Raw genomic sequence first — 12,946 nt, forward strand, 5'->3', positions numbered from 1 at the left:
GGTAGTTGTAGAAGTAGCTCAGTTTCTAAGATGTTCTGATTGCTATAGTGATACTCATATCACATCATAAACTAAAAAAAAATGAAAATCCATTCTGAGACAATAGAACATTCATTGCCAAGGTGAGATGTGAAGTCATGCACATCAGGTTAGTCAGGAAATATTTAGCTCATTGATCTACCAAGAAGACTAGGTATTTTGAGATTCTCTTCAAATGAATTAAAACCTACCATGGCTTTTTCATTCCATATCTGCAATCATTGCCTTCTGTGGATTCAAAGTATAAATGCTGGTTAGGGGTCCTGTCACTACAAACACGGGAACCACTTTCAATTTTTAAGCAACGTAGTCTATCTATCATTTTCGTACTTGGATTTTTTTCTTATCTGGACATTATTTGTGACAGTGCAGAATCCATCCTTCAAAGGTGAGATGGGTCAACCATGATTAATATCTTTAGTTATTCCCCACATTTACCTACACCGTGCTAAGCTATAAATTGATGTCCAATCTCATTATTGGCTGCTACTTACCACCTACTAGGAATCCACTAGAATTTAGAACTACTACCAAAAAAATCCTGGATTGCTAGATGTAGGGAAGAAAAGGATGGAAGTAGTATTTTTCTCTGAATTTTAAGTACACAGGTGTTTTAGATTGTATATTTAATGATATTTCAATCAAATAATTAGTGTTTTTTCAACAATTAATTGCTTTTAAATGCTATTTAGATGCTAAATTACTTAGAATTTTGCCATTATACTTGCTGTTGAGAATTAAAAAATATTTTGCCAAAGTTAATGAAGAGGAATTGATTTTTGTTTAATGTGTTTAAGGAGTGACCAGTTTTAGTTTTCTACATGCATTACCTACTACATTGTTTTGGAAGAGAATTTGGAACCATGAGGAGACTTTAATTGCTGTGCTACTCTACACCTTAAGTGAATCATTTTCATTTGAGGGTCATTATGAAGTGATTGTTGCCCAAGAGTCTTAGCATGTTGTCATATATGTTTTCATGAAACTGTTATTTTCCCTTGCGAATCACAACCTTTTATTACATAAATTAGCAAATTATCACATAGTTGCAAAACATTTAGTGAACTAGACAGCATAAATAAATGCATTTGCATTTTAATGCATGCACATATTTGAAAAATATACATAACCAAAACTGGGAAGGCTCAAGGCATGTCAACAAATTACATCCCAGATATCAGCAAAAAGCAACAGGTGGAAATGTAATGATGTTTCATAGCCTGAGTGGTTCAAGCCAAAGGCTTTCCCACTTATGGCTAAGCCAAGGGGAATATCCAATTCAATTAAAACCCATTCATAATTTGATATGGTTCATGTTCTCAAACCAGTAATTATAACATACTCATAGTATGGTATTTTTTATATTTGATACTTAGCTATGTTCTGATGTATTAGGGACCTACCGATCCCATAAAAAGATTGATTAAAGAGCCACATTAATTATACTGATGGTAGTTTCATAAGGGGACTGGAAATACTCACCCCCTACTAAGCCTTAATGTGAATTCACACATTAGTATAGGGAAGTCAAGATCCAGGGTCGAGTTCCTTTCTTTATGCCACCTGTGGTTTTGCAGGAAGATCTGGTATCCAACAAATCAAGCAGCTTGGATGAAACTGATGGTGTCCACAGTCACCAGGAATCCAACTCATACCCCAAAGATCAGTAGCCAAATCCTCCACCCACTTAACACCCTTGCCCCCTCAAAATGGTGATAAATGATTGTTTTTCATTTCCCCTCTTCTGTCTAATTTCTTAAGTTCTCATGTGGTTGAATTGCTCTAAGAGTATACTGGTGGTGGGTGATGTGGGACCTCCCTCAGTGAAGTTGTTGAACAAGTCATGTAGGACAAAGTGGTGGTTGGCACATGGGTTCAGGAGACATATTAGTACATGGGATTTGAAGGGATGACCTTTGAATACCCCTTCTACTCAATGATGAGAAAACATAAGGCACACTTAGTCAACTAATACTTTCAATACCTAAGCTGAAATAATGTATAATACTGTATCCAGAAATATTTTCATGTTTCATAAGCAATACGTTTCTTTACCAGGATGAATTCACAAAATACCTCAATTAGAGACAGATCTATTCTGCCAATTCTTGGTATTATAGTCTTTTTGTGGTTTAAGAAAATAACATTGGATAACCTTAGAATTTATCAAAACTACTATATGAAGAAATCATAGTTTAAATTAATTTATAGGACAAAATAAAGATGTATTGCATTACTCTTTGTAAATCTCTTGGAAACTGGATTCTATTGAGCTCAATGCCCCCATGGATATGTGGCAAACCAAGGAGATTAAGTTAGTTTTGGGGGGCTCATGAACTCAGTGATTTCCCTTTCCTGGGAGCACCTAATTCCCAGAGAGAGGATTACAATTTCCAGTACGTTTATTGCTCCATTGGAGCTGGAGAATAATTTGAAAAATATGCCGGTGGTTGATCAAATTTATCAGTAATTTTATAGGTAATGAGAGTCAAAACAGCCTGATCAGATGTTTGACCTCTCCATAGCTTGGGCTGTATTTTATTATTCTTTTCCCATAACTTCCTGAGGATAAAGATATCAGATAATATTTCAAGAACTGGAAATTATCTTTTGATGCTCAAGTATGAGTGAAACGAGTACATATTGACAAGATATCTTCAAGAATTTTCAAAAGTACCTAATTCTTGAAATAAAGAAAATTGTAATGATAAAACTAAGATACTCCTAAACATATGAAAATTCAAATATTATGTTGGGCACCAATAATTTGGTGGATTACTCTATGATATAATTTAATCCTTTTCTCAAATATTAGTCCTGTTAATTTAGTGAATCAAGAAATGAGGATGCAAGGAGAGGGTTATCACTGTTTAGTTTAACTAAAAATGTAGGCAATCAAATGTGACATGATACTAATACCATATTCTTATGGTATTACAAATCTCTCTATATAATTAATACTCTAGAATAATCTCTCATGTATATGATATGTGGCGGTGGTAAGATAAGTTTGGATAAGGCCATTGCAGCTATTCAATTGGAATGGCAAGGAATTTACAGTATCAATCAACACTCTTTACATAAAAAAATACAACATTTTATTTATTGCAGAACTTTTATGAATTTTACTGAAGTAGTAAATTACAGTTTTCTGAATTAGTAGATGCAAAATAATTTATATATGAGATTTTCATAAAAAATGTTCTACACTTACGCTCAAATGTATCAGAAATCACATTTATGAAAATAAGAAGTTCACATACATGGAGTTTTATTTTAACTTCATTCTCAAATTATGCATTTAATGCACTATAAATGAAACCAAATCTTAATTTTATGCGCACCAACTTTTTATGCGTGCTTTTTTTTATACAATTGAAAAACTCTTTACATTTCGTGAGAATAACACTTTTGTAGGAAACATAGAATTTATGTAAATGTGACTTATGGTACAACAACTGCTTCAAGTTAAATAAATTGATGGCTTTGTACAGAAAATGAAACATGAATTAATATACAATTATAACATATTCAATGTACAATATATCCAGTCTGAATAGAAACCAAAGTTTTCACTTTTTTCCAAAATCATAATTCAAAAAGGAAATGTTTTCAACAATCCGATTCTTCAGGTGGTTTTCCAAAGAGTTTTTGATGAACCCTCTGCTCAATTTGCTGCAAAAAGTAGAACATATTATGAGAAAAGAATTTTAAGTAGACTAATTTTTGTCAGATTTTAATAATGAAAACATTTAAATAATGCATTTTATATCATGGACAGCATACAATGAAATATTACCAAGTAGGAAGAAAGTGCAAATTTTTACACAAAGAAACAGGATTTAAAGGATGGAATTACAAATTCAGACAAATTTAAATGCTGATGTAATCAGAGCATTAGAGAGATTAAAATTTTATAAATGTATAAACATATCTAGTCTGATTTTAGTCAATAGCAGCACCAAATTTACTCTATTTCCCCAAAGCTTTCTGTCATGAATAATGCAAACATATACCTCATGCATAGTTTTAGAAGTGATGTTTATTTTTTAGGTAATGTTATATGCTCAAATTGGCAGTAGCAGAGTTGCACTGTGCACTTTTCCATGCAAAGCTACGAAGCCCAGAAACAGACATTGGTAGCCACAATTACATAAAACTTCCATTGAGCATAAGTGGATTCTGATTGTGAGAAATTAAGGCATTTTTCCACTGGAATACGGTATATTAAATAATAAATATTTTTTATAATCTTTAGCATCCACCAAGGAACTCTTCAGGAAGTTTTTCTAACTTTTTTGTTTGAGAAAAATCATTGTTACAGTAGACTCCCAATCATTGTAAGTAGGTATGTACCTACCTGTCTGATAAGCTATTAAATTAGTAAGTACAGAAATAGTCCAAATCAGTCAACATACCAGATCACTTGGTAGTGTTGATTCTAAGACCAAATTCCACTCTACTATTTACTCACTCAATTCATCACATTGATATTACATGAGCCATTTATTAATTTTTCTCATCTATGAAACACATTATTAATGGCAAATTCTCTGGTTCATCTTAAACTGGATTCAAAAACCTTTTAGTTTCAATTGATATGCAAAGTGCAGAATAACATTTCAGCAGAGGTCTTATATTCTCTTGTAGAGGTCTTATGTTCTCCTGTTTGTAAGTAACAATTATCAATGCTTATAAAATTGCACTTTTTGATTAGGTACTGGGAGTCAACTGTGTTACTATATGCATTGCACAAGTCACATTAAATCTAAAGGTTCTCTAAGTGATTGTGTAGTACTCAAATAGAAAAAGTGTATGTAAATCAAGAGCCTCATGCACTAATAATTTTCATAATATAATTAACATTTTAAAAAATATACCATCATGCTACCTTGTACCAAGTTCCATAAGAAGTCTATTTCACCCAATTCTCTCATAGGTGCTAACTAATGCGATTAATTTCAAAATTATTTCTTGAGCCTGCTCAATGAAGTAAGTAAACTTTCTTATTTATGAGAAGTCTCACGTCAACTCATAAGTAGAAGTAAACGCCTAGTATTCGGCTTTCAATGTGATATCATTGACAAGCACAAGATAAAAGATAAAACTATTTGAAAATCTAAAATTTAATCAAGTGGGCAAGTAGGTTTATTTTAAAGTTGAGATTGAATGTTCCATATTCTTATCCTTTTGATAAACTCTAGTGGATGGTCAACAAAACAATTATCACATAGAACATCAAATCATTTTTTTAAATGCTGCTTCAGTCATACTAACGTTTTCTAAACTATGCTACATAGGTACCTATCTTGTTACCTCTTAATGTCCTAATGGCAGAGGAGAAACATAATGCACATACCTTCAGCTCATGCTTTAATTTTAATGGCAAGGAACATTTTTAAATATTATGCTATTGAAACAATATATTTACGATGGAAACATTAAGTTATAGGAATACTTAACTTTTAAAAACAACGATGAGATGAGTGGAGAGACTAATTTGGAGATTGGCCATGTTCGTGGGCAATGAGTTGAACCTATTAATGTGAATAATCTGTACAATATTTTAAAATCTTGTTAGTCAAGAATGTTTTAAGAAGATCTCTGCTGAGCCAAATACTTGAAAAAATCATCAAATTTGAACAGTAATGATGAATGATATTGTTTATATTAATGAGGATAATGTTGTGGGTTTCAAAATGTTGGTGTATCCTGACTTCATGGTAAAGGTCTGAGATGAAGACATAACTCACTGTATCATCAGAAATGATTTAACTCTCTTAAATGAGCCCATACAGATTTTGATTATAAATGACCGAAAGCTGCTAGAAAATCAGGTGTCCCAATGCAGAAATAAGTAATCAATATAAACAATAGATGAATATGAAAAAATGTATGACATGATTTAGTATCAAAATGGGGCAATAAAAATGAACTTTACTCAAAAGTTACATAATCCCTTCATTTTCAATGAATATTTGTCCAGATTCTAAAAGGATTAAAACCGTAAATCTTGCTAAAGGATTTGCATGGTCACCATTATACATGCAAGAAATTTCCACAGGAGCATAGTTATTGCACCATTATCAAGATCTACTAATCTCCACATGAGTTCCTCTCTATACAGATCCCTTTAAAATTGGACCAACAGCACTAAACTAACATATTCTTTAATGCTGAGAAATTGACCAAGAAATAGAAAGAACTAGTCTATTGTTTCTACTTACTTTGCATTCAATTCTATTGCTGGAAATGGCAAATCATATGACAACGATTATTATTTAATGAATGAATGAAAATTGTTAGGTAAGTGATTTGTGGTAGTCCCAGTATATTTTCAGAAAAGAAGCAGGAAGAGGTTAATGTTAAAGACAAAATGTTTTCCCTCAACCAATGTTAAGTTTAGCATTGTTACATATCATACCACCATTAGGTTAATTGTGAAAATGTGGTGCTTTAAAATAAGAAGTATGAAATTATCATCTTACCCTCTGTTCTGACTTGATTCTGCTGTGCCTTGCTAGCAGCTCAAGCTCAGAAAGGTAAGCAAGACTTTCAGATTGAACTATTGCATTTTTTAATTCTGGTGCCATTGTAACTGTCTTCTTTCCAAGCAAGGCTCTCATATTCCATCGAGAGGAATCATGAGAGGAACTAACATTCTGGTCACTTTTGGGTATGGCATTGCTATGCCCAGAGGAAATAGCCTCACCATATAAGCTAACATTATTTTCCTCATTCCTGCTAATTGCTAGGGAAGCATCTTCTCGAGAAACCACTTCACTAATCGTTTCAGTGTGGGGTAAATATTGTCTGTGTGACCGTCTGTGGACATTGCTGGCATTGCCTTCTCCAGTTATCCTTATGACATTTTTGTAGAGCCCTGATGAGTTATGACTATGAGATCCAGATCTGGCCACATCATCACCAACTACATTCAACTGTAATATACCATTGGGTTTCTTAGAAACTTCCTGACTCGGGGATCCTCGTTCCCCTTTTGCGGCAGAAAATAGCGAAATTACTGCAGTTGAGCCCTTCTCGCTAATCACATATGACAGATGGTCATCTGACGTGGCCAAATTGTTGGTACTACCATGAGCCGATGATGGTTTTGAGCAATAAGGTGTTGGGAGCTTCGAGGTGGTGGCTGACGGAGAGCTGTAACCTGATGATGAATCAGAGGGCACTTTTTCTCCACTCCTCTCAACCCTTGTTGATGTACTATTAGTAAAGGAAGTTTGCGCCTCCTTACCGTTTGAGTGAACAGCACCCTCTGCAACTTCCTGTCGGCCCGTGTCTTGCGCATGCGCACCGGCTGAGCCATTTCCTAAATTATCCTTCGGAGGTGACATAGACAACCGATTCGTGGCCCTCCTTGCAGTCTCTTCGAGGGAATGGTCACTTAAACTGTCTCGCCACTTGACTGTCATTGCAATGGGGCAATTTGATCCCCTCCGGGAGTTTGTAAGTGTAGGCACTTCAGCACCATCAATAGATCTGCAAGTCTCTGAAGGAGTGTCTATAGTGTTTGGAGATTCAAGATCTTGAAGGAACTGAAGAGCTGCTTCCAACTCTCTCGAAAACTCTGTATCACTATCTTTCTGGTCAGTCTTCTGTGAACTGTCTTGTGGAGAGTCCTGTTGACTACTACCCCTTGAAGTTTCACGACTCTTCACAGAAGTTGTAACAGTATGCACTGGATTGGTTGGCCCTTTGACTAATACTGTTTGTACAGTGTCCTTTTTCTTTGACCTTATCTTTTGTTGAAGTTCTAACATGAGAGAGGCATACTGAACTTTTTCAGCACCCTCTGAATGTGTGGTAATGAGTCTATCACCATAGTTACCACTTGTTTGTTTAGCACCACTACTACTCTCAACGTCACCAACATCATCAGTCCCATCTCCCATGGTTCTTTCCATGCCTTTTATGGCAGACTTGCTGGAGGGAATGTTGCGGTCTTTGCTCACCGCTTTGGCTGCACTTAAATGTGCAGCGTATATCTCTGGCTCGCAAATTCTTTCCAGGCACTCATATATGGCTGGATGGTTCATCTCAGATTCCTGAGAAGAGCTCTCAGAAATGCCCACTGGGGAGGGGGTCCTAGAGAAACTCTTCATGTAATTAAGCTGCCTCACCCCAGTGCAGCTCTCATCTGATGCCGGCTCAACGTGAACTGTGGGCTTCACGAATGTGCTTTGGGCTGGCTCTGCTTCCTCTCCAGAGTCACTGGTCTCATCCTCCTCATCTTCTTCTTCCTCCTCATCTTTTGTTTTATTGCTTTCATCACTGGGCACTTGATTAGTTTTGAGGTATGCATTGGTATGTGGACCGGATGTATCCATGTCAAATACCCAGGACTGAGCATAATTACCATGAACGACTTGTGCTTGATTGGACAGTGGAGTGCCTTGTTTCTGTAAGAGTATAAAAATGCAATCATTCAAATCTCATCAGCCTACCATAAATACTTGTTGGACATCACTCACACTAATTTGACAAGAGCATCCTATAGACCAAGAAAATGACATTTGCATGTAAGTTTAGACAAGATGATGATTGAGCATTACCTGTATCATCTTAAGTCATTTATCTACCAACAAAATCTTTCCTGCATTTTACATTGAAATTATTATTCAGTAGGGGGAGGTCAAAAAATGTATCAACTCTTCAAAGGTCACATTGGAGAGAGAATGGCAGACTAGTTGGCCACTAAGCAATTAAATAGGATTTTTGTCAGGAACTTCTTGTTTAAATACCAAACTAATCACCTTTTTTTGCAAAACTTTACATTAAAGAGTGAGATAAGATAATGTAACATACCCTTGGCATAATGTATTCTATGTCAGAAATTGTTTCTCTAGCATTCTTTGGCTCTCTTGCTTTCTGCATTGAGCAGAATGTGAACTGGCTGTCCAAGAAAGAAGCCAGAATGGCCACTCCAGTGCTGATACTGGTGGTCATGCGAGCTGCAAGCAAAATGATATTACAAGTGAATAACAAGGAATTCAAACACTTCACATGGGTATTTCAATAAAATTCACCATATCCATTTGTTACTCACCATAGAAAACTATATTCTTCAAACTCTTTTGGTTTATGAAAGCTTTCATATCATCTGTCATAAATAAATACCACTCTCCTATCTCTAAAACCACTATATTTACAGTATTGACTACCAGTATAGAAATTGTAAGGAATAGTAAGCCTTCCTGTTTTAGAGGTGTAAACTCTCCTGAGCAAGCTAGCATAGAGCTCAAGATTCCTATAAAAATGTTCTGAAAATGAAAAAAAAAATTAAATATTATGCAGAACTTTACTCATGAAACATATTAACCACAATAACCCAACATTTTAAATTTGCATGGGACAAAACATTAGAGAACCCCATGGAGCAATTATGGTTGTCCATATATATTATCACACATGCAGTTTTGGACTATTATGGCTCTTCTCCTTCCTTCCCACATCACACATGGTCAAAAAGGGTTCTCCCCAAAATTATGGAATGCCTGCCCATTTACCCTTTCCCTCTGAATTTTATTAAATTTGAATGAATATTTTCAACTGTGCATAGAATTTGCACAAGTTCAAGAACATGAACATTACTCCTCATAACAAAATCTGCTACCTTTACTGGGCATAATTAGAGTTCATTCCAATTGCGACATCACACTGCTCCCAATATCTTTCACTCATGTCACAATTTGATGTGACCTCTCTACTGCCCCTTTTGGATGTGATTCAATTTTGGTGATGCAAATGATATCTCGGTTGTTGGCCACTTCCCACAATAACTGTGAATATGATTCAATATATGGACATCCTTGCCACCTGAATAAATTTTATTCAAGATCCAAGTTTCATATTTCTGTGCATGCATTAACATTCCCTCGATTTGTTAAAACCAAAAACTTTAAATCGATTATATAAATTGTCTTACCCATGCTCCTGTCCAAATATTTGATCCAACTTTTAGCATAGAAAAGGATATCAAAAAGAATAAGCCGATAACAAATTGCACTGCGCCTACTCCAATATATATAAAACTCCATAGCACATGACATACTGTGCACACCCTCTTCGATATACACATTGGTAGGCCTGAAATAAGAAAATAAAAGATATCATAATGTATGTGTATCAAGAAGACTGATGAGCAAATCATTTAAACATTTGTATATTAAATTTATTCATAATTTGCCTTTGGGCCTGATATGACATCATGCCAAATAAAAACACATCTATGGATATTATCCTTAAGCATTTTGGGTAGGTATTCTGTTGACTGGTCCATTTGGAAGTCTGGTGGATATTGAAAATGAGCTAACCTGTTCCAGTCAAGGATTCCTCTCACACTTGATTTTAATATGAATATATCAACTACGAGTAACAAATTTCATCCAAATATAAGAACTTTAATGAAACAGATCAATGTTTCTGACATGCCACTTCAAACACATTCTCCTCTGTGTAAAGAGAAAGGTTCAAAATTTTGCTCGGTGAGATTCTTAAAACTGGGATTACATGTCTAGCTGATTTTCCTATCACTTTTTAAAATTCCTTCTTTGGAAAAAAATAATGAGGTAAAAGAATACAGTTTTATAAATTCAACACACAGCACTGAATTAATATTGAATGTATCTTAAACTCAAAGCTAAAAATCTTTTTCTATGAATTTAATTAAATTTTCATAAAATATTCCATCATGACCTAATGTACATATTTTAGCAACAATTTTAACTACATATTTTCCACTAGCAATGTATGAGAAATAGGTAAACCACCAGCAACCATCCAATATGAGGGGTTCATGCATATACCATGCATGCTCAGGGGAAGGTATAGTACCTTCCCCTAAGCATATGCTAAAATATTTGGCTAAATTACGTCAAACTCAAGAAAACAAGCAAAAGTTAGTTTTAGAATTCACCCTAGATTTGAATCAATTATAACAACTGTAAGAAAAAAATAGATACTTGAATGCGTTTAAAATATTTTGACAGCAATTAAAGCAACCAATACATAATCGAAACAAGTGTTCTTAGTTCACTATGCCCACATTTTGAATAATTAACCTGGTCATCTTATTTTCCTCACTTACTTCCAGTACATAATTTCTATTATGTTTTCAAAGAACCAAAATGCAATAAAAGTCTTGAAAAAAAGTAAGGTGTTGTGGTTGTAATAAGAAAGTATTACTCTTAAGCCTCAAAGGTACAATTATCTCCAGAATCCTTCATTCATATCCTCCCTAACAACACAGTCCCCAATTTTTTAAAATGCGCCCTGTATACATATGCCCTCAGGGTTAAGAGGTATAAATAATCCAAGGTACCATGCTGCACTATTGTACACTAGAAGAGCACAAAGTCATAGTACTTTGCTAAGAAAAGTCGGCATGACTGCTGGGATAGGAAACAGTGCATAGTTTGGTATTTAAATATCCTATGTCCACAAATTGATGATAAATTTTGGTAAAATTACAGTCCAATGAATACAAACAAATACCATCAAATGGAAGCTATGAAAAGTTTTTTGCAGACTTTTTCAACCCAAATGTTTGCGTGATATTACCCATAATGACAAATCATTTCTGTTGGTGGCATATAAATTCCTAAATGACTAAATTTGAATTTCGCCATGTTACATAACAAAAATTTAGTTCATTTAGCACTTTGTGGCCTTTAATTTATTAAGTTCATAATTCTTGATGAATCAGAATAAAATCAAAGGGTCTAATATTTCCTCCTGGACACTCTTGCAGATGGTTGGATGACCTACAGCTCAGACCTACTACATAATTACATCACCCTTGGACAAAACTACATGAGAAACTCCAATTTTCAGAAGGTATGTTAACCTGAATTATTATGAAATCAGGAAGCAGGAGTGATGAGTAGTTTTCTTTCTTATTCATAAATTTTTTGAGTACATTGATATATTTGTAAGTGAAATATTCACTCAATGCATTCTGAGTTCAAAGTGAGCGTTAATTCCTGCAGTAATGCATGGATGAGGTAAATTATAACAGCATTATTAGTAGCTACAATAACCCTGTAATAGTAGTGGTAACACAATTTTTATGCTAATGTGAGGCCAAACCTAAATATCAATACATTCCAAAGGCCTGCTATATATTGAAGTGAAAAACTGCAGTATGTAAAACCTCTGGGTCATGTATTCATATTTTTCAAAAGTGCTTTAGAGTTCTATGGACTTCTTAGCCTTGAGATAGCCTTGCTTGCCATCGGAGGTGATCTGCCTTCACATAATCAGTTTACCAAGGCCAGGTTTCATAGTGTCTCATTACACTGAAGATTAAATTTAACCTCTCTTAAGGACAAAACTCAGCTTTATGGCTGCTACCTAAGTTTAAAACATCTCAATAGCCAACAGATGATGTTATTAGGGTTACAATGTTTACATTCACTAATGAGCAATCATTTGTTTATTAAACCAGATGTCAGTAATCACTATGTTTTGTCAACATTCACCTTAACTAACAATTAGATTCAATGAGACCTTATTTAACTGGGTCTAAGAATTTAAATACTATTTGAGAGTTCCTAGAGCTGTATCAAGCTTGTGAGGGGTGAAAACCTTGAACCCTTAAACCTTGACTTAGATGAGTTATGATTTGACAAAATTCAGTTTAGCTTTGTTTCAACTGTGAGACAGTGGTACAAGTGTAGACTCAAAGAATGTTTTAGCAACTATCCTTTAAGATTTGAAAAAAATGTTTGTTTATTCACATATAACACTAAGAATCTACATGCTGCTCATGTAAGCTATTGGGCAGCATTTATGGCTAAAACCTCTACACCCTGAGCTACTGATACATGGCCCTGGACCCAGGGTAATATTCATGATTTCGACACATCCTTGTTAAATCATTTTGTAA

General features: G+C 34.7%; 1 protein-coding gene across 3 annotated transcripts in view; it reads right to left on the reverse strand.

The window, feature by feature from the left end:
* Window positions 1-3,193: 3,193 nt before the first annotated feature.
* The window catches only part of LOC139690276 (nucleolar protein dao-5-like), a 147,519-nt gene continuing 137,766 nt past the window's right edge, over window positions 3,194-12,946 (reverse strand). For all 3 annotated transcript variants that reach the window (XM_071587624.1, XM_071587626.1, XM_071587625.1), the window contains exons 2-6: window positions 9,986-10,146; window positions 9,107-9,320; window positions 8,866-9,011; window positions 6,528-8,459; window positions 3,194-3,714 (exon numbers count right to left, since the gene is read on the reverse strand). In XM_071587624.1, the coding sequence (XP_071443725.1) occupies window positions 3,652-3,714; window positions 6,528-8,459; window positions 8,866-9,011; window positions 9,107-9,320; window positions 9,986-10,138 (2,508 nt within the window). In that variant the 5' untranslated portion in view covers window positions 10,139-10,146 and the 3' untranslated portion in view covers window positions 3,194-3,651. The remainder of the gene's footprint in view (window positions 3,715-6,527; window positions 8,460-8,865; window positions 9,012-9,106; window positions 9,321-9,985; window positions 10,147-12,946) is intronic.

Source organism: Hetaerina americana, unplaced genomic scaffold (assembly GCF_022747635.1).
Source record: "Hetaerina americana unplaced genomic scaffold, ioHetAmer1.1.p SCAF_3, whole genome shotgun sequence".
Classification (NCBI taxonomy): domain Eukaryota; kingdom Metazoa; phylum Arthropoda; class Insecta; order Odonata; family Calopterygidae; genus Hetaerina; species Hetaerina americana.